We start from the raw sequence: 22,687 nt of genomic DNA on the forward strand, positions 1-22,687 counted from the left end.
TGAGTTGCTCACAAAAGACGTGGACAAAGTTTTTTTGGGGGACATAATGTTTATTTTACCGTTGACATCAACGAGGTTAAAGTAGTGTCCGTACATCCACGCTGTCTTCTCACTAGAGTCCTCCTCACTCGCCATCTCTCGCTATGCTGTATCGCACTTAACTTTGGACGTACTCTAAACACCCGCCCACCCAAGTTCTCTGATTGGCTGAAGACGCAATTTTACTAAACCTTAGCCAATCCTCATTGCTTATATGGTCGAAACACCCGCCCACCCAAATTCTCTGATTGGCTGAAGACACAATTTTACGAAACGTTAGCCAATCTTCATTGCTTTATACAGTCGAAACACCCGCCCACCTAAGTTCTCTGATTGGCTGAAGATACAATTTTACTAAACCTTAGCCAATCCTCATTGCTTATATAGTGTAAACACCCGCCCACGCAAGTCTCTGATTGGCTGAGGACACAATTTTACTAAACGTTAGCCAATCCTCATTGCTTATGTGGTTATCCCACCCCCTCCCTTGTCACTCTGCAACACTCTCACTGCGCTGCAGATTAGTTATGATGATGATAAGTTATGATGATTACGGTGATATATTTTTAGGCGCCTTCAGTAACGTGCAATAACGGGGTGTCGAAAATGGTAACGGCGTTATGCTGACCGTAAAAGTAATTAGTTAGATTACTCGTTACTAAAAAAAGTAACAGCATTAGTAACGCTGTTAGTCCCATCACTGTGTAAGGGTGCATGTATTCCCTAATCAGGTTCAGGTACACCGAGTGATTGGTCCCTTACTGTACAAAAAAAAATGAGCCAAAGCATGAACTTAAGAGCAAGGTACATACGTACTAAGGTGTGGTTACAGCCATACTCTCACAGAGCTGCTAGAATTTAGAATTTATTTTGGAGATGACTCAAGTACCTATCTATGTGGTGATCACGTTTTTTGGTTTATTTGAGTTATTTTCAGTGATTGTCATTGTGTATTTATTTGATTTGCTCACGCATCCATTGAATTATCATCAATATAAAGACTGGAATTGTATATCTTTGTCTCTGTTTTTGTTTGTTTGTTTTTTGGTTTTCTCAAGCTTTTTGTTGCGATGTGATAAATGTGCTCATACCGCATTCTAAGCATGATCCAACATCTGGAAGAATCCATAAGAAATAGAATGCATGGGGATACTTGGATCAAGCATGTTTGTTAAGAAGCGTTGTGTTTAACGTTATCATTTGTCTGTATGAAAAGCAGCAAGGCAAAATCAACCATTTTCTTACAAATGATATAAAGAACGTCTTACTTTAACAATATGTTTGTATTTAAAATGATTTGGGTTGATTTTATCTTGAACTGTCGGTGTATTTGGTTGTTTGGGGTTGTTCTATTCCATGCACTAATCTCTAATATGTATGTTATGTATTAGAGACATCATCTGTATTTGGCACGGTGCATTCATTTTATTCCCTATCATCAAGAACTGCTCAAAACGTTTGATGAAGTAATGGGATAAAAGCTGTGCAGCAGAGCTTGTAATAGACCGCTTTGCCAGTTCATTTGTGTAAGAATCCGTGCATCCCACTGCTTCTGACCACTTTCTGTTTCTTTGCTTTAGGATTACATCAAGTCAAGTACCCAGAGTTTAAGCGACACGGGATACTCTTCCGACGGCATATCCGGCTCTCAAGGGGAGATCAGTGGTCAAATTCACGAAGACGCCCTCAAACTCAATGAGAGGGGTGTGTCCATTTCCCCGGAAATCACCAGGTTGGAGACGTCCATGAAACCTCTACTGGAATCCAAGGCGGCATCAGACCAGAAGCACAGGCCTCATTCGCTGTCTGTTGGACAGGGACGAGACATCAGTCCCGATGATGACGCGGCAAGAGATGAATCGGAGGATGAGCTCAGCTGCAAGCTTCGTCACGATTACGTGGAAGACAGCAGTGAAAGCGGCCTCTCACCACTGCCGGTAAGGCAAAAGAAGTCCCATAAAGATTTAACTGATGAAGAGTTTATGAGGAGGCAAATTATGGAGATGAGTGCTGATGAAGATGACTTGGAGGAATATGGAGACCAGAAAGTTAAAAGAGGACATAAAACTAGTGGGGATTTGAACAAAGAGAGAAGAAGACTCCCGCACCATTCGAGCAGTTTTGAGGATAACGCTAAGGAATCAGAAGAGGCATACAAAGTAAAGGAAGAGGAAGATGTCATGATGGCAGGGGGTCTTCGTCGCTTTAAGACAATTGAGCTGAACAACACCAACAGTTACAACCGTGACATGGAACTCAACGCTGAGCATGACCTACGAGAACCCGAGCTGGAGATGGAGAGTCTGACTGGTTCTCCAGAAGAGCGGTCCAAAGGAGAATACTCATCCACTCTACCTGCCACCACTCCCAGCTACACCTCCGGAACTTCACCCACGTCTGTGTCCTCCATGGAGGACGACAGTGACAGCAGCCCTAGTCGAAGAGCACGACTCGAGGAAGCAAAACAGCAGAGAAAGGCCAGACATCGCTCACACGGGCCGCTGCTGCCCACAATTGAGGACTCATCTGAGGAGGATGAGCTCAGAGAGGAGGAAGAGCTACTCAGAGAACAGGAGCAGATGAGAGACCTTGAGCAACAGAGGATCCGGAGTACTGCACGGAAAACAAAGCGGGATAAGGAGGAACTACGAGCACAGAGGCGCAGGGAAAGATCCAAAACTCCCCCCAGTAATCTCTCTCCCATTGAGGACGCATCACCAACAGAAGAACTGAGACAGGCAGCGGAGATGGAAGAGCTCCACAGGTCATCCTGTTCCGAATACTCACCCTCGATTGACTCTGAAGCAGAGGGCTTTGAGATAATAGCCGGAAAGCTCTACAAATCAGGGAATGAATATAACCTTCCCACTTTTACATCGCTCTACTCCCCCACAGAGAAGACACCCACCATGACGTCAGCTGATAAAACACTCAAAAGTGCAGAAGAAGTCTATGAGGAGATGATGAAGAAAGCCCAGCTCCTGCAGAGACAAGGCAAAAACAGTCAGCAGAAAAATTCTCTGTCTGACAATAAAAACCTCGAAACAGGATCAGCCTTAACTCCTGGTTCAAGCCCTACCCAAAGCGGTGCACCTATGTCCTTCTCCACAACCGGGAACGACCCGCGGATTCCAGGGATTCATGCAGCACATCTTTCAAAAGAAACTCAAAACAGGATGATGTCACAGAGTGCCAAAATCGAAGGGGTTGTCGGAGGAGTGGCCACAACCAAAACACAAGGCAGTCACACCCGAAATGCAGCTAACGCATCATCCGACCCAGCAGGATCCTCTCTCACCTACAAAGTCTTCTCTCTTTTCAAAGGCCCCAGCCCTCCAGTCTCGCCAAACGCTTCTCCCGCACAAAGCCCGACACACGCGCCTACCGTGCGACCCACAGGAAGCGGCGGCAGGCAGTTGCCAACACTCCCTGGCGGACCGGCATCGGCCGTAACTCCCCGTGGAGCTCAGGCACCTCAGAGGTCTGCTTCGCCGCGTCTTGCACGACAACAGTCCTCCCAGGATTCACCAGTGATGGTCATAACGCTAGGATCCGTAACGCCGAACCCTGCCAAGCCTGTAACTGTAAATTCATCCACTTCCCCGTTATCATCCCCAACACAGGCTAGCTATAAAACCTTGTATAGCTCCCAGCCTCTGCCCACAAGTTCCCCATCGTCGTCACCAAAACATTCATCACAGATGCCTCAAAATGCTGACAGATCAAATAGTCGCGGATCACTGTCTATGGAAAATATATCACTTTGTAAAATCTCAAATATTCCAGGCACTACAAAAGTCCTGGGACAGAGCCAAACCCTTCCAACCAATATTGTAGATCTCAGAGCCCCAATGAGATCTGCCCCAATTATAATGACAGACCAAGGCATGGATCTAACATCCTTAGCCTCCGACACGAGGCGCTATTCTCTGGGGGCGGAACAGCCATCTGTTCGGCTTACGGCAGTGCAACCTCTCATAATGAACTTGAACGCGCAAGAGCAACCGCATGTGTCCGTATCAACACCGACAACCGTCAGCGTCACAGTCGCAGGTACTATGTTCATGTCCCAACCCAAACATCCCATCGTGTATGGAGATCCTTTGCAAAACCGCGTGGATTTGGGGCAAGGGGTTGGAACGGCAGTCTGTTTATCCCAGAGCAAGCCACCGGTTGCAGACCCGTCTATTCCCAAAATTGATGCCTGTCTGGAGAACCTGGGTATCCAACAGCAGCAGCTGCAGTTACAACAACAAAAGCTCCTGCAGCAGCAGCAACTTCTCGAGCAGCAGCTCCAGCAGCATCAACAGCAGTCTTCTTTTGCTCGTTTCAATTTAGCTAACCAAGTCCCGCCACTTTTAATGAAGAAAGATCTTGCAGTTAGCCAGACAACCAGTTCCCAACCTGTGGTGACCGCGAGAGTGGCTCCTCTGGCTTCACAGCCTGTTTCTAATGCCCCCCAGGAAATATACGGCGGGGTTGCTTTAGAGCTCCAAAACAAGCCGACAGTAATGAATCTGTCCACGGGTAAAGCTCATGTCATGATGGTTCAACTAGATGAGACTAAAACATCTCAGGCGGGCACGGTTACCCAGTTAGTCAAGAAAGAAGAGCCGCCTCCCCCTCCCCAGGTCTTAGATCTGACTGGACAGATCAAACCAGAAAACCAAGTAGCTTGTTGCGATGTTGTGTACAATTTGCCCTTTGCTGGTTCGTGTACGGGGTCATTCAGTCAGAAGCCCACAACCGTATCACCAGAGAAGAACCCCATCACCGAAACCTCAAAAGCTCCACCACCACCTTCCAATCCTCGACATTACAACGTCAATCAACAGCAACAATCTCAAGCTACACAGGGTGTAACCGAAGAGCATAAACCATATCAAACAAGTTTAGTTCCATCGGGAAGAATCCAGCCCTCCATGTCCGATACCAATCTCCCCGCAATGACCGACGGCACCCAGTACCAGGTGAACATGAAGGGAGGGGTGGCAGTAGATCTCAGTAACATGAATCAGGCTTATGATGGCACATATCTCGGCATGGGAGCTCAGTATGGTTCTTACACAGACTTGCGTCATCAAAGTGACATCGCCGGCCCCGCAATGCCCATTCGCCGTTATGGCTCCATGTCTAATATCAATTCCGATTACGGCTATGGCTCCAAGGAGTTAGCAGGACCGCAGGACTCTAATGTGGCTCAATACAGCGCAACCACGGCAAGGGAGATCAGTCAGATGTGCGCTGCTCTTAACACAGCGGATCAGTTTGCAACCCGGTACGGAAATAACACTGAATTGCTACATTATGGCGTTGGGAGGAGTGGACCTATAGGTAGGCTAAATCTGCATCAGAGTTTAGCATCAATACGAGCAAACTTGCTGTACGGCACAGATGGAAGAGCGCTGCCAAATGGCCAAGCTTTAACAAACCTAATAAATGCCAGACAAGCCAGCATACGCGCCTTGTATCCTGCTGCTTTGAGAGGAGGTGATGGCATGATATACTCGACCATAAACACACCTATAGCGTCTACTTTGCCGATTACTACCCAACCAGGTTCTGTTCTTCCACCGATGCCGAGAGGCATCTACAGGCCATACCCGTCAGGTGTAACAGCTGTACCGTTATCTAGTCTTACCAGGTTGCCTCAAGTGAGTCCCAGAATTCCCGTGGCCACGCAAGGAACGTATTCATACCCTCCTCCAAACCAGTATTCTACTTCGGCCCCCCCATCCGGCAGTATGCCCGCTGTAAGCTCCTCACAACAAGAAACACCCATGTATCTTGGTAAGCCTTCGACAACGGCAGCAGTCATTCTACCGACCCAAGCCAACGCAGCACATGTATCGGTACCCGGGATTCAAACTACGACAGTCCAACAGACAGATCAGTCTCAACTTAGCTCACAGATGACGCCCATCTCTCAAGTCCAAGGACAGCCTCCTACCGTCAGGCCAGCCCAAGCCCAGATGCAGCCCCAACAGTTACCTGCTCAAACGGAACCTTTGTCGTTGACCCAAACCCAACATCAAGCTCAAGCCATCAGTCAAGCCCAGTCCTCGGTTTTGCCACAGGGCACAGTCGCTCCGAGTGTTACCGACGCTCAGAAAGGCAAAGAGGACGAGCGTCTCAGTCAGCAGCAAGAGCACATGCTGCAACTCGAGCGAGAGCGCGTCGAATTGGAAAAACTCAGGCAACTGCGCCTTCACGAGGAGCTGGAGAGAGATCGTATGGAGCTTCAGCGACACCGAGAAAAAGAACAACTACTTGTTCAGCGCGAGATCCAAGAACTGCAGACAATCAAGCAGCAGGTCCTGCAACAACAGCAAGCGGAGCGTGAGACTCAGCTCATCATGCAAAGAGAGCAACTGGCCCAGCAAAGAATGCAACTGGAACAGATTCAGTCTCTGCAGCAGCAGCTTCAACTGCAGTTGCAAGAGCAAAAACGACAGAAGACGGCAGCGGTGGAGGCAGCCGCTGCAGCCGCAGCAGCAGAAGCAGCGGCAGCATCAGCAGCAGCCGCTGCGGCAGCTACATCCGCGCAGGGACCCATACAGGGAGTGGTGGTGGGAGCAGGGCCTCCTCAAGGTTTTATTATTTGTGATCAAAGCGGCAGGGTCATTCAACAAGACGGACAAACTGTTCAGTTTTGGCAGGACGGACAAGTGGTCCAGGCCATGGTGGCAGCTCGACCTATTCACAGTTCGGTGTCTGAGATGTCATTGAGAAGCAGCGACAAGCAAGCCGAGTCCAAGAGTATGAAAAAGCAAAATTCTATGCCCCGTCTCAGGGACAGCACAGAGGATGATCCTGCGAAGAAGATAGCAGACAGTTGTGTACAAACAGACGACGAAGACGGCGAGGACCGCTTCATGAACCGACGCAGGAGAACAAGACGCATTGCCGACTGCAGCGTGCAAACCGATGAAGAGGACCAGGCAGACTGGGATCAGCAGCCAGTAAGGCGCAGGCGCTCACGCATATCAAAGCACTCAGAATCCAGCGGTGAGAACAAATCAGACGGGTCATCGAAAGCAGTTTCTGCGAGCATAGCGATTCAAACCTCAAACGACTCATCATGCCAGACAGAATCTGACCAACTCGGTCGGGTTTCACCAGCAATACATATCACTATGGCGGAAACCTCAAAGGTTGACTTATTACATTACATAGCGGCTCCTGAGAGGACCCGCAAAGGAGAAAGTTTGGCTTGCCAGACAGAACCGGAGTCTCAGTCCCACGGTGTGGTCGCCCCTCAGCTTAGCGTCCCCACAACCATCAGTCCATACTCGACAAGTCTGCATATCGTTGGCGCAAATACATCTGACCCGACCTCCCCCAGACTTCAAGGAGTCGCTAAATTCGAGAGAAGGAAACCCGACCCTCTGGAAATCGGCTACCAGCAGCAACAAAATGAGTCTCCTTCTCGCCAGCCCCCCAAATCTCCTCAGGTTTTATACTCACCAGTGTCGCCGTTGTCTCCTCATCGTATGTTGGAAACAACGTTTGCCTCACAAGAGAAGCTCAACAAAGCTCACGTGACACCGCAGCAGAAGGCCTTCACCGCCGAATCGCCGCAACGCCACCAGTCTATACCAAGACCAATCAAAAGTGTGCAGCGCTCCATGTCCGATCCCAAGCCTCTAAGCCCCACGTCGGAGGACCCGGCCAGGAGCAGATTCTCGCCATACCATCAGCAAGCCGTGTCCAACAGTCAGGTATGACGCCTCATTTTATTTCCACGTCATTTACCACAGAAATTCAATACCCGATTCATATGATGGTGGAAGGATTACAGATAATGAATCCATCTCAGGGGCGGCACGGCAGTCGAGTGGTTAGCGCGCAGACCTCACAGCTAGGAGACCAGGGTTCAATTCCACCCTCGGCCATCTCTGTGTGGAGTTTGCATGTTCTCCCCGTGCATGCGTGGGTTTTCTCCGGGTACTCCGGTTTCCTCCCACATTCCAAAAACATGCTAGGTTAATTGGCGACTCCAAATTGTCCATAGGTATGAATGTGAGTGTGAATGGTTGTTTGTCTATATGTGCCCTGTGATTGGCTGGCCACCAGTCCAGGGTGTACCCCGCCTCTCACCCAAAGACAGCTGGGATAGGCTCCAGCACCCCCGCGACCCTCGTGAGGAAAAAGCTGTAGAAAATGAATGAATGAATGAATCCATCTCAGAAGGTGCAATACGTCGTTAATTTAATGTTGTGGTCAGTGTTACATTTTACATTCCCAGTGTAAGTTAGCTTGCCATGGCTTGAAATGCTTTTTCCCTTCATCCTTTTCTCTGCTCCTCCTCCCTTGGTATCTCCACCCCCTTACCCCCCCCCCCCCCCCCCCTCCACTTTCTCTGGCTGGCTGTCAAATGCTCAAGAGTTGCCAGGAGGACAGAATAATATGGAAAGCTCATTCTTATGCTTACCTTTTTCACTTGATCAGCCTTTAAAAGTAAACGAGTGATGCTTTGGAGATAGGCCAGAATGATACAAACTTTACATACTGTAAATGTGATTGATATCATCATGGATCGAGCCAATACAACTCATTTGTAAGTAATAAACTAGACTTTTTGCTTTGTTTAGAATGCTTTATTTGCATGTCGTTCTTAATATTTTGAAAAAAAGTTAACATGTATCTGAAATTAATCAGCATTTTCTCCTTATCAAAATGTAATGGATCTTTTTGTCATGGATTTTCATGATAAGAATGATATGTGCATGTATGCATATATATGCACATATATATAGACAAACAACCATTCACACTCACATTCATACCTATGGACAATTTGGAGTCGCCAATTAACCTAGCATGTTTTTGGAATGTGGGAGGAAACCGGAGTACCCGGAGAAAACCCACGCATGCACGGGGAGAACATGCAAACTCCACACAGAGAAGGGTGGCCGAGGGTGGAATTGAACCCTCGTCTCCTAGCTGTGTGAGGTCGGTCTGCGCGCTAACCACTCGACCGCCGTGCCGCCCTCTTTTTTGGAAGAATTACAATAAAATCTTTGTTCATTAAAATCTGAGCGAAATAACCCTCTAATGCATATGGGGTCAATTCAAATGAAGTGTTTCATTTGCTTATCTATGTATATCAATTCTCACAGTTCTTAATTTAGAGTGTGCAGACCCTCCGCGCACACTGAGGCACATTAACGAGCCTCATTTACATAAACACATTCTGTTTATAGCTCATTCTGCTGATGTGTCTATGCCTCTCTCAGCAGATGGCCTCCCTGCAGCAGCAGCAGCAGAACGCTGTGATGAGGAAGGTAAAGAGGACGCTTCCCAGCCCCCCTCCAGAGGAGCCTCCACTCCCCATAGTTACGCCAGCGCAAATGTACAGCTCTCCCGGCATGCCTCAGAGGGTTTTACCAAGACCTGTGCAAGGAGTCACCAAGGCGGGCTTGCTGAGTGAACTGAAAGCCGTGGAACAAGAGTCATCAAAGCTCCGTAAGCAGCAAGCCGAGCTAGAAGAAGAAGAGAAAGAGATTGATGCTAAATTACGGTATTTGGAACTCGGGATTACGCAGCGAAAGGAGACCATGGTGAAGGAGCGGGAGAGGAGAGAGTTGGCTTACTTGCGTTGTATGGGTGACGCTCGGGACTACATGTCAGACAGCGAGCTCAATAACCTCAGAATGGGAACCGCAACCGCAACCTTTGATGCTAATGGTTTGTTGACAAGGCCCAGCACAGCACCGCTTAGTCAGTTTACTAATGACCTTAACGCAACCTCTCAGTATTCTTCAACATCATCATATATGCCTTATCCTTACCCCCAAAGTCAACCATCATCACAACAACCGAGCTCCTCTTACCATCAGATTGGTTTCCAGCCACCTCAGTACCCTTCGTCTTCAGCACCCCAGCCAGGAACATTCCAGCCACATCCTCCTACAGGCCCCGGATACCAGAACCAAGGAACCTACTCGTCCCGTATGTACGGACAACCGTCGTACCCCACAGATCTCGGCATGCATCAACATGGACACCAGGGCTTCCATCCTCAGAGTCAACCGATGCCCGGCCAGAGCCTCCCCTACCCAAGCCATAGTTCCTACCAACCTGGACTCTCTTACCAGCCCCAGGCAGAGATCCTCACAGTACACCAAAGACCGAGGCAAACTTCTTTGGCTGACCTCGAGCAGAAACTCCCCACCAACTATGAGGTCATCAGCAACCCAGCGGTCTCTGTTGCCACATCTGTTCCAGATGCTAGCTACGGTTCCGCCTACAGCAACGCGTATGGACAATATCGCCCCGCTGAGCCTGGCCTGACTCACTCTGGTGACAGCCCAACATCTGCTTATGTCTCAGATGAGCTCTACACCTCGAACTTGGAGCAGAACATACCTAGGAATTATGTAATGATCGATGACATCAGTGAGTTGACCAAAGAAAATGCGAATCAACCCACCGACGCGCTAGGTCATCCAGTCGGAGGGCGATATCGCGGCGAGAACGGCCCCGGACGCGGCAGCACCTACGGTAGACCTGAAGATGAGCCGGTGGATGCTTACGGAAGACCCGGTGGCACGATGGGATACCAAAGCACAGTAGACAGCCGTACTAGCACCACAGCGAGTGCTGGATCTTGTTACTATGATGACCATAAACACACATCACGGAGCAGCTCCGGTAGCCACAAAGTTTCACCCAAAAATCTTGCCCCGGCCGTGGTCTCCTCCAAACGCAGTAAGCATCGCAAGCAGGGAATGGAGCAGAAGATATCCAAATTTTCCCCCATCGAGGAAGCCCGAGATGTTGAGGCAGACCTAGCATCGTACACGATGACAACCTCAACTGGGGGCAGCTGTACTGTGGTGTCTCGATCCAAGAAGCAGGATGAGGTTGCATACGGGATGAAAAGGAACACGTACGACCAGCAGAAGTATTACGGCACCAGTCGTGAGGGCCTTGAGGAAGACGATCGTATGTACAGCTCCGGTAGGTCCAGGTCTACCGGGTACGGCATGGACAAGATCACATCCAGAGACGCGTCAGGGCACAGGAGTAAATCCTACGAGAGAGATGCCATGGAACGTTCTCAGAGAAGCGGCCGCAGCGGAAGACCGCCCATACGCAATCAGAATTCAGAGGAAGAGAGTCCGATCAGTCCTGTCGGGAAGCCTGTAGGCATCGGACGTTCTGGGATCCCAAACGCCCACGATGTTAGGAACCAGTATGGATCCAGTCATTCACTTCCGGATGTGCAAGATCACCACAAGAAGGACCTTCCCAGGAGTCACGTCTACAAACCTGATGATCCTTACCTGGTAGATGACATGAACTGTGCTGTGTCTGACAGTGAAGGTAACTGGTGCTGAATGCTTTCTGGTGTCTTACATGTCTTGGTGCTGCAATGAGACTGCATGCCGTGAAGAATCTGCGGACGAGCGCCTTTTGTTGTCCTTTTTGTTGTCTTATCTCATTTCTGGAGTGTTTTTACATTTCTGTTCTGCATGCTTTTTTTTGTGTAAATGGGGTCTTGTCTTTTTTTTCACTGGCTTCCTGAAGTGTGCATGGCTTTGGGACGCAGTGTGTGTTTTATCGCATGGCTTCTATCGTTACCGTGCACATGAGCAACTACTGACTGATGATGTCTCTTTTGGTTTTTAAAAAAAAGCCTATCATTTGGGCCAAGAGGAGACTGACTGGTTTGAAAAGCCCCGGGAGGCCCGTTCAGATCGTTCAAGACATCACAGAGGTGGCAGTCAGTCATCTACAGGTAGGCGCACAAAGCACACCTACCATGACTATGATGAACCACCAGAGGAATACGGCCCCCAGGACGACAACCATCAGCGTCATTCCTCCTCGGCGTCATCACGGGACCACCGATATCACGGCAGCAACTCTGGGAGGCACAGTTCTTCCAGACACTCCTCAGAAGAACCCAGGTCGTCTCGTTCATCGAGAACACACCCCAAAGACCCATCGGGGCGATCTGATGGCAGGACCGCCTCCTCTGCTCAAAGGAGGGGCGGCCCGGATAGCCGTTCTGCTCAAGGAAGCCCTCGCAACTCAGGAGACTTCTCCCGTGACCCCGCCACTGGTCATCACCATGGCACTGGGGGGCGGAGCCAGAGACAACCCGGAGATCGTCAAAGAAGGCAGGATCCCTCCACCGCGGGCACGAAGATGCAGCAGCAGGGCCATGCTGGGCAACCGCGTTCAAGCGCTCAAGGCCAAACGGGAAGACATCCGGGCTCCGAAGTTCTTGATGGTACTCAGCATCCCCAGCAGCAGCAGCAGCAGCAGCAGCTAAGTTCGCAACAACAACAACAGCAGCAGCAATCACAGCAGCACAGTCAGCCCCCTCCTACCAGCCAGCCAACGACCACTGCAGGGGCAGGACCGTCACAGCAGCAGCCCAAATCCAGCCAAGCGCCGACACAGGGACGCCAGCCAGGAGGAGGCTCTGCATCGGGGCAGCCAGCAGCTACAGCGGTTAGTTCCGTAGTGTACAATATGTAGTAGTGTAGTACAATACTACTTTAGAAAGAAGGTACTGCTAAAGTGGCAAACATTCCACGTCATTAGAAGGCGTATTTGACTTTTTCTGATTAACAATGCAACATCACTTACAGTATTTCACATAGCCAGTACCATGCGTGAGTTTTCTCCGGGTACTTCGGTTTCCTCCCACATTCCAAAAACATGCTAGGTTAATTGGCGACTCCAAATTGTCCATAGGTATGAATGTGAGTCGGAATGCTTGTTTATCTATATGTGCCCTGGGTCGTGGGGGGTGCTGGAGCCTATCCCAGCTGTCTGGTCGCCAGCCAATCACAGGGCACATTTGGACAAACAACCATTCACACTCACATTCATACCTATGGACAATTTGGAGTCGCCAATTAACCTAGCATGTTTTTGGAATGTGGGAGGAAACCGGAGTACCCAGAGAAAACCCACACATGCACGGGGAGTACATGCAAACTCCACACAAAGATGGCCGAGGGTGGAATTGAACCCTGGTCTCCTAGCTGTGAGGTCTGCGCGCAAACCACTTGTCCGCCATGCCGCCCGAGATATAACATAGGACATGATAAAGTATTTCCACATAGTGGCCAAAGTGGCGAACTACAGTACTTTCCAGTGGTGGTTTATTCAGGGAGATGATTTCAATATTTATGCTTCTTCAAGGTGAAAATGGACGCTACACCTTCAGCGGTTTCCACAGGAATGAAGCCGACAATGGCGGTCCCGACAATACCTCAGACTAGCAAAACAGCTCCACCCCCTCTAACAGGCATCGGTAAGTGAACAACATAATGAATATAGAGCGTTTACAGTGTACATGTACAGCACTGCTTCTCAAATAGTGGGGTGGGTTCCCCATTGGGGGGTTAGACCTACCAACATGTACAAATTTATGGTACTCAACATGCAATTTGACTATTGAATATGATTGTATGCTTTTCATTGTTGTTGCATTTCCCTAGTTTCAATTTAAAGTTCAGTGTGTACAGTCCTGGTACATTAATAAATATGATCAGTTTGTCTAGTACTTCTAAACGGGGGGCACGAAAAAAATTCTGTCCCTTGTGCCCCTTGAGTGCTTTTCAAGGGACAGAAATACAGAATACAGAAATATGATGCTTTTTGTTTTGGCTGTCTGCAGGCTCTAAGGCCGCCCCTGTTGGGATCGGCAGCAAAGCCGGCGGCATCGGAAGCGCCGCGGCCGGACAGCCGCCCGCCGAAGGGGAGAACGTTCTGACCAAAATCCTGCAAGGAGGTGCCGCGGAACAGGCCGGGAAACTGGGAGACGGTACGGTGGCTGATGAATCTTCATCATCTTTTCTTTCTGCGATGTCGAGTAAATTGAGTATTACAGTTTGTTGATTTGTGATTTGATCTTCTCGTGTTTGACTCATTCCTGCAGCTTTGTCTGGCCTTGGGAAGAAATTCACTTCATTCTTTTGAATTGAAGAGAGGAGGGTGAGTGTGGGCATTTACTATGAATGCTACTTGCGACTAATTATGTTTTTTTCTTACGTAAGACGAATGGGTGGTGTTTCTAACTGAGTAACATCATGTTTAAGCTTTACAGACAAAGAAGCAGATCTTATTTAATCCTACCCTTTTATTTAATCCTATCACATGAGATTAAAACGTGACAACATTCAAGTCACTGGGCCTGGGATGATCATAGATAAATACATAAATCAGACAACACATGAAAATGATGTGGATTATCAAATGTTTTCCTCGTCTGTGGCCTCCAAAGAGGCAGGAAGAGGGTTCACTCTGTGAATCGGCACCTTTGTTCCATAGAACAAAAGCATGAACGGAGTGAGCTCTTTTGTCAGTATTACAGTGTCGTTGCTTTGGTGGGTGGAGGCGAGGCCGTTAGCATACACACACAGAGTGCAGAAGCGGGTAACGTAGCAGAAATTATATTAATGGAGTGCAATATATTAGTCATCTATTTTGATATTTTTCATTGGACTTTCTTATGTTGAAATCTTATCTGGTCTTGTGACACCCCTAGTTTTGCACTTCTTGTGTTTAAGAGAAGAGAATTCAGGATGTGTAGCAACATTAAGCAACAAAAGAAAGGATGGGAAAAAAGTTAAACAATTAAAACAAATAAACAAGAAATAGATAACTAAATAAGTGCAGCAGATAGTTTAATGAATAAAAAAATAAGTAACATACTCTATGTGCCTTTTTATTTCAGGGTCTGCAGAGTCACAACACAACAAAATGAGTGTCTTTGCAGTGGAAAAACCTATGAAAGTTTATTTACTACATTCCCCCATCACAGACGACGTGGAGGGAGAGATCCTGAGAGCATCAGTGAGTTGTCTTGTTTCTGTTCTTCTTTTGTCTCCAGAGATGAACACACTGTCACCTGCTCCAGCAAGCGTTGTCAGGAACTATGGCAATCATCCACTTGCATCCTGGACAAAAAAAAACAACAAACGCAGTCGTGCAGTAAATTGGTCCTTTATTTGCCACAACCAAGCCTCCAAAGATGCAGAATAACTTTAAGGCCTGCTGTGAATAATTCATGCTCTGCCGCTCGTATATTTGCCATGAACTCACCTGCACGTACTTCATGGGACACTTAGGAACCATAGAGACTGTATAGTACTGACTGAAGTACTGGTACTGATACTTGCTACAGTATATGTCATAGACTGGGGGGTCATTTTATTAGTGAGGCTTATGCGGACGTTTGTACACCTGCTTTTGCCAAGATTGTAAGGCTCAGTTTTGAGGTCCAATCTTAATTTGACAATATTACTTGGTTAAGGTCCTCAATCTGTTCCAGAAGGTCCGACTCAAACCAAAACAGACTCTAACCAAAACCAAAATTTGTCTATAGAAAATAAAATAAAATAAAATAAAACAAAATATCCTGCGATAAGTGACATCTTCAAAGTAGCCAACTTTGTTTAAAATTATCATCTACGTTTTAAAGGGGACCTATTATGCTAATTTTTCGACCCTTTGTATTGAGTTGCAGTCTACACACAATAACCTGTACGTACAGTAAACTTTTTAGATTTTGCAGATTTTGAATTTTATAGTTCAATCAAGTAGATTGGACACAAGAACATATTAAGTGACTCACTATATTTGCTGCGCAGTTGGGCTGTAGCGTTTTTGTATCCTTGTTGGAACATATTCCTCCTCCCCGTCCTACCCCTTGAACCCAAGATTTATTTAGACTCTTTATCTTCTTCTTCTGTTGTCTGTTGGCGGCGAGCAAGCAGCTCAAACCGTTTGCAGTTTGTTAGCGACGACACACAGCCAATCAGGCCACAGAACACACATCAACATCAACCAATAAGGACTGTTGTGGCTCTTTATTTGGCCAGCTATGTCTGCTGAAGGTTACTAATGGCTGATACAGGTACGTACACACAGTAGGAGATGGAGCTGTACACTCTTCAACATGAGTATACAACACCCTCTACTGGTAGCAGTAGTAAATACAATAACAAACATGTAACAGAGCACCGATAGATGGCCCTATCACCACAAGGACACACAATGCCGTTGATATGCGGTTAAAAAATAGATTCAAAATTGCACTTAAAAACCCTGCAAAACGGCTGGTGCTGGACGAGCTAGCTATGTTTGAAACAAGCAGGCGAACGCAAGCCAAGGCAAAAAATGCGCTAACCGGACGTTAACTGAGGTACAGTGGTGTCGTAGCCTTGCATGTTGCTAATGTTGTATGTTGGGGACTGATCGCCGGTGCCTTTGCTTTGCCTCGAATGACCGAACAGAGGTGGAATCAAAGGATGCCTTGTCAGCAGTGAATTCCCCACACATGCATGTGACTGAAGCGGAGATGAACGGGGCGGGGGGACACAATTCCCAGCATCCACGGTAAGTGAAAGTCCTTCCAAGTCACCCAAATAATTACCTCTGCGAAGTAGCTGTGCGTTTGTGTGTTGGTGTTACGCAAAAAACATATTTCCAGAAGGTGGAATTGAATCCTGGTCTCCGAGCTGTGAGGTCTGCACGCTAACCACTCGACCAGACGTAACATTCATTCATTCATTCATTTTCTACCGCTTTTCCTCACGAGGGTCGCGGGGGTGCTGGAGCCTATTCCAGCTGTCTTTGGGCGAGAGGCGGGGTACACCCTGGACTGGTGGCCAGCCAATCACAGGGCACATATAGACAAACAACCATTCACACTCACATTCATACCTATGGACAATTTGGAGTCGCTAATTAACCTAGCATGTTTTTGGAATGTGGGAGGAAACCGGAGTACCCGGAGAAAACCCACGCATGCACGGGGAGAACATGCAAACTCCACACAGAGATAGCCGAGGGTGGAATTGAACCCTGGTCTCCGAGCTGTGAAGTCTGCGCGCTAACCACTCGACCACACATAACATACCTAAGAATAATATTATATCAGACCTCCGGTATCATCTAAGTAGCATGACTGACATCACAGTTGGTCTGCAAAAGCACATACTGTAACTGCCGGCTGTAGGCAACCTCCAATACCAAACAGCGGTCAATCAGTCGGAGCGTCCCTACTTGAAAATGTTGCGTTTTGGAGCGTTTGGACATGCTCGCTCATTTACGCCCCCAAACCAGGAAGCCCGGGAGCTGACCTTGTGACTCCACTCACTTCCAATAATCTGTGCCTGGCAAAGGGGGGGGGGGGGGGTTATAATTAGCCTGAGAAGGCTAATTGTGGCTGGGATTTAATGTCACACACGCAAAGACGCACACGAGGACAAGAGTGCACGCGGGCCCTCAGATTGATGACTCACGGTACGCAGGCCTCATTACATGCTAGACTGAAGCCCTGCTGCTCGATGGCACACACGAGTGGCGTTGGCCTCCCGTGATGATCGCCGCCTTCGCTCGGCTGCCGGCCGGTCTGAGGACTCATTAGGAGAATGTGAGGATAAACCCGACTCAGTGGCTCTTTGAGCAGCAGGCCAAGCAGCTCATCCTTCCACCGGATTACTGCAGACACCCCAGGCCCGCCATTGGCTGGAACACATGGCATTGACACGGCATTGATCGCTTTCATGAGGATTGATTTGGGCCACGTCGGGGGGCCTCCCCAAAAACACATCTTTCAAAGGAAAAGTTTGCTGTCTATCACCCACAATCCTTATGTGACACATGAGCACACTTCCTCTTTTCTGGGCCTTTTCTGGGCCTGTTTTTGTTTAGTTTCTAAGGAAACGAAAACAGGTAAAAAGAGGCAGCTAATGAATGCACGTCATGGGACACACCTATCGGCCCTAGAAAGGCCAAAAGACAGCTCCGATATGTAGTAGCTAGTGTGTACTCAAGCTAGTCGCTAGCCTGCTAGTAGCCAGTAATGTAGTTCTTGTATGTAATGGTTATAGAAATAATAAGAACAATGTGCATCATACGCGGCGGCACGGTGGTCGAGTGGTTAGCGCACAGACCTCACGGCTAGGTGACCGGGGTTCAATTCCACCCTTGGAATTCCATCTCTGTGTGGAGTTTGTTCTCCCCGTGCATGCGTGGGTTTTTTCCGGGTATTCCGGTTTCCTCCCACATAAAAAAACATGCTAGGTTAATTGGCCACTCCAAATTGTCCATAGGTATGAATGTGAGTGTGAATGGTTGTTTGTCTATATGTGCCCTGTGATTGGCTGGTGTACCCTGTCTCTCGCCCAAAGACAGCTGGGATAGGCTCCAGCACCCCTCACGACCCTCGTGAGGAAAAATGAATGAATGCTAACACAGCTAACATGATGGAAATGGAGCCTCGTTGGCTTTTGGCAGGCGGAATAGGTGTGTCCCATGACGTGCTTTCTTTGTTAGATCCTTAGAAGGCCCAGAAAAGAGAAAGCCATGTATGTTCATGTCTCACATAAGCATTGTGGATGATGCACTTTTCCTTGAACAGGGATTTGTTGTCATTGATTTATCTATTCCAGGCAAGTAGAACGTACAAATCTTCATGTTGTCCTTGTCTTCATTTCAGGAGGACAGTAATTAGGAGGCTTGTGCTCCTCCCGGGAGCTTAAAAAGTGTTGAAGGCCCACGGCTGGAGTCGTTTTTAATACTAAGGAAAGCCTAAGAGCGCCCTCTGCTGGATGTCCTTCACGTCTGAGGATGACACATCTGGCAAGGCTGTTTTGCTTCCACGTTGATGCTGATTCCTCAAGCTTTTCATAGGTTTTTCTGCTCCCAAAGACTCCACTTCAACCCCCGAGTGCTGGCTTCCTCTGATCTCTACATTCCAGTCCGGGGAACGTAAACCCTGTCTTTGAATGTCTTCTTACTTCTCCTTTTCTTTTCTTTTTTTTTTTTTGGCTGTGTCTACAGAATGCATGGTGTAAACGTGTACATGCACGCTCACGAATAGGACGAAAGGAAAAAGAAGCCCATAGGTGTAATCTCCTCACCGTTCACAAGTTTTGTAGTTATGTTGGAGTTAGAAGGAACGGAAGCGACCGCCAGCGTGCCCGTGATGCAGTGAGGGTCCCACACAGATGAGAGGCGTGGCGGCCATCACTAAGCCATCCTTGTTTGTCTGTGTGCGGCTATCATTCTCATTTTTTTTTTTTTTTACTTTTCCTTTCATTTTGCCTCATCGGAAGAGCCTTATTTATACTTTTTTTTTTTTACTTCTATACCTCGTATGTCCTTTGTTTTGGCTATATCATCTTTCCATGTGTACTTTTCTCTATTTCTTTGCTACAACTTTATATTTTTCTTTTTTTATTTGGATGTTGTCCGGTCTCCCGCATGGGATCATTTGCTCGGTGACTTTATTTAAGGACAAAAAAAGAGCAATAGCATGCAGATAATGGTATATAGCACAATGGTATCGATGTCGTGTACATTAGCAGCGGGGTGTTGTTGTACAGTCTGTCAAGCGGTTTACAACCTTCCTACCAGTTTCCACGTGCGCATGTTAGCTGCATAAGAGCATGCCGAGTGCAACACACACACACATACACAGATACACACACACACACACACTTGGCATCCCTTTTCTGCTGTATGGTTATTGCTTGATCAACAAGCTGGGCCCACTGCCTTTTCTTGAGGTTCCAATCTACTATGCAATGACTCATTTGGGAAGCGATGAAGCCTAAAAACAAAATGAACTCAAACAGGTCAAAAGATGTAGGAATTTGACAACTAGAGTTGTTTTGTTTTTGCATGTTTTCAGACATGGGTGTCCAAAGTCTGGGCCGGGGGCCATTTGCAGCTTGTCGCTCGCGTTGACATTTGTTAGGACAATGAAAGACAAACTGCATCACAAAAGAGGATCGGGGTTGTTGGCATGAAAGGTCACTCTTTCCCGTACAGTGCTAGAAACACATTTGGACCGCCACTGATACATGAAAAATATGTTTACAAACCGCTACCTTCTCAAGGCCCAAACAATACTGATAATGTTTTTATTTGAAATGGAGATGAAAGTGTAGCTGGTGCACACCCGGAGGGAAAAAGCTTTGAAAGAAATTAGGATGTGTTGATTAGTCCTAATTGAATATCCTGACAGGACTGCTACCAAGCAAGGGGGAGGAGCCACTTGCTGTGGCCCAGCAAGGTGTACTGTAGTCGGCCACATGCTCTGAGCAGCCGCTGTGATGGCACGGAGGTCTTTGGCAAACCTCTAGCGCAGGGGTGGGCAAACTACGGCCCGGGGGCCACATGCGGTCTTCTAAGCGTTTGAATCCAGCCCGCCAGTTACTTCCAAAGCACTTAAACCTTTAACATACAAGCTGGGAACATGACTTTCAAGTATTCAGAGTCATGTCAGGGATGTTACATATACACATACTCTTTAATAGTCAGTGTTTTATCAAAAAAAATGAAAAATTATATTTTGTTATTTGATAGGGTCTGATGTTTAAAGTGCTCCTGAAAAAAAGGGATTAACGGATAAATAATTCCAGGTGAACTGTTATTTTAATAATTAATTATATAATAATAATAATTATTATTATATAATTATAAACGTAACACAGTTTCATGTATCAAATATTGAGTTTTGGCCCCTGGATAATATTGATAACTGAATGCGGGCCCGTGAGTCGAAAAAGTTTGTCCAACCCTGCTGTAGCTTTTTCCAAGGTTGCGGCACTGGCGTTTGTGGTGGCTGCTAAGGTTTTTGTTTGCTCAAGGGTTTTCTCTCCCCTCATAGCCGCCCATTTATACTGTACAATACATAATTGTATTTATTAACAACTCCAAAGTGAAAATTTAACGAAAGCTAAAGGACAGCACACGTCTGAAAATCTATTTGTCTCGCCAGTACAACATAATGAGCCATGACATTTCCCAGCATACTTCAATGCAGCACATAATACTTTTACTGATAAAAACATCCACTTATTGTTTGTATTTGTTTTTCACTTTATTTATAACACACATGCGCATAACAGTGACAATGTGATTTTCGGAGTGCCCATGAATGCATCTCGCGGTGGTCTCGTGACAACAAGGAAGTGTGTTTCGCAGGAGGACTCGGGCGGAGATTGTTTGTGAGTAGGAGATCGTATATTCTATCTATGGTGTTGGAAATTGCAGTGCTGTTGGTGTGTTTGGGTCAGAATAAAGTAAAAAGTAAAATAAAATAGGGCTAGACTCTGTGTGACGGTGTGGGTGATGTTACACTACCGTCTGGACTTCCGTCTGTCGTCATAACACAGAGGCGTGGCTTCACGTGACGCGTATTTGCTAATGACGGAATATTTTCACCGAATTAATGACATGAATGAGTTAACGCGCTATTTTAGACGGCACTAAAAAACTAAATCTGTACGTGGCCCTCTGTGGACAAACTTTGACACCCCATGTTTTAAGACCTGTGCTCCCCCCAGCACAGGGACGTGTTGCCAAAGGGTAAACTGTGTCTACTGTTGTGTTTTTTTTGTTTTGATTTAAAATGTCCGCCGTCACGTCGCTTGCTAGCATGGGTTTGCTTGGCTGCTTTCCTTGGCTGTTTGTTACTTCCTGAGCGTTTTTTGCCTGACCCGGGCTTGCGGTTGAGCGTCTTATATGCTGCCACGTGGGCAGCACTTTGGTGTCAATGTACATCTTTGGGTGTCACGCCATCCCTGCGGGGCGGTGGAATGCTTCTTTTACCCGGACAGCATGATTGGAAGACCGCATGGCAGGAGGAGTCACTCACAAATCAGGTCTTTGTTTTTTTTTTTTGTGGGCTTTTAATTTAAAAGCACAAAGCGCGGGCCGGTTAGTGGCGGACACAACGGAGGGGAAGTACCAGTGCCTCCCCGGATCTGCTGAAAGTGGGGCGCATGACACTCAGCCATCCACATTGTTACTGTAAATACATGTTCATTCCAATGTACAGCTTTTCAGTTTGGAGTATGCACCCCCTCCCCCATGCCGTATTTGCTGCCAACCTTTTCTTTTTGTGTATAAAAGAACATTTATGAATAAGGATGATGATGATATTTGCTTCTGCATAGTCTTTATGTGGCTGACATGTACTGACTGTTTACAACAGTGGAACAAAAACCTCCAGTCTGTGTAGAGATTCTCTTATTGTGTTTCAATTTCAAAGAAAAAAAAAAACAACCTCCATGGCAACAAATGCCCGTATCGTCCAACAATCGGGAGGTTTCAGTGGTTATGATCTAGAATGTGATTATTTTTTTTGGAAGAAGCAGGGCAAAAAAAGAAACAAAAGACCTGGAAAATGTCCTTCACTGTTGTAAGTGCAATGGAAAAGCGTCAGTCGTGTATCCATTGTGAAACCTTGTGTTCTACTCTGTGTATTCCTGTAAGATGACAATTGCTTTGTACATTTTGGTGCATCATGTCCAGTAATGTGATTCAATGAAAATATTGACCCTGCCATTTCCAAGCAGAAAAACAGTAAACATTAAAGGAATATAATGTTGTCATGTACTTATGGGTCTGTGTGCACTTTTTCCACAGACGTCATGCCGGATGTTTCTTAGGTGGTCCAAGTCTTCTGTTGGAATGCTGTCCATCATCCACAGTCCTTCTGTGAGACATGAAAACAGGTGAAAAGAGGCAGCTAATGAATGCACGTCATGGGACACACCTATTCAAAGAGCTCCAAAAAGCTCCTACAAGGTTTTCTATCCATGCTGTGAGCATGTAGCAACAGGTACATTGATAATAACATGTCATACTTGTAGTATTT

The 22,687-nt window shown here is 47.1% G+C and overlaps 1 protein-coding gene across 3 annotated transcripts in view; it reads left to right on the plus strand.

Annotated features, from left to right (window-relative positions):
• The window catches only part of bsnb (bassoon (presynaptic cytomatrix protein) b), a 53,484-nt gene extending 33,776 nt beyond the window's left edge, over positions 1–19,708 (plus strand). For 2 of the 3 annotated variants that reach the window (XM_058065449.2, XM_058065451.2), the window contains exons 5-13: positions 1,620–7,760; positions 9,279–11,370; positions 11,684–12,507; positions 13,207–13,318; positions 13,685–13,831; positions 13,946–14,001; positions 14,744–14,862; positions 16,305–16,407; positions 18,515–19,708. In XM_058065449.2, coding sequence (XP_057921432.2) covers positions 1,620–7,760; positions 9,279–11,370; positions 11,684–12,507; positions 13,207–13,318; positions 13,685–13,831; positions 13,946–13,986 — 9,357 coding nt within the window. In that variant the 3' untranslated portion in view covers positions 13,987–14,001; positions 14,744–14,862; positions 16,305–16,407; positions 18,515–19,708. The remainder of the gene's footprint in view (positions 1–1,619; positions 7,761–9,278; positions 11,371–11,683; positions 12,508–13,206; positions 13,319–13,684; positions 13,832–13,945; positions 14,002–14,743; positions 14,863–16,304; positions 16,408–18,514) is intronic. The other variant, XM_058065450.2, reaches the window with a different exon arrangement.
• Positions 19,709–22,687: the final 2,979 nt, after the last annotated feature.

This window comes from Doryrhamphus excisus, linkage group LG11 (genome assembly GCF_037039965.1).
Source record: "Doryrhamphus excisus strain RoL-2023G ecotype Guam linkage group LG11, RoL_Dexc_Guam_v1.1, whole genome shotgun sequence".
NCBI lineage: Eukaryota > Metazoa > Chordata > Actinopteri > Syngnathiformes > Syngnathidae > Doryrhamphus > Doryrhamphus excisus.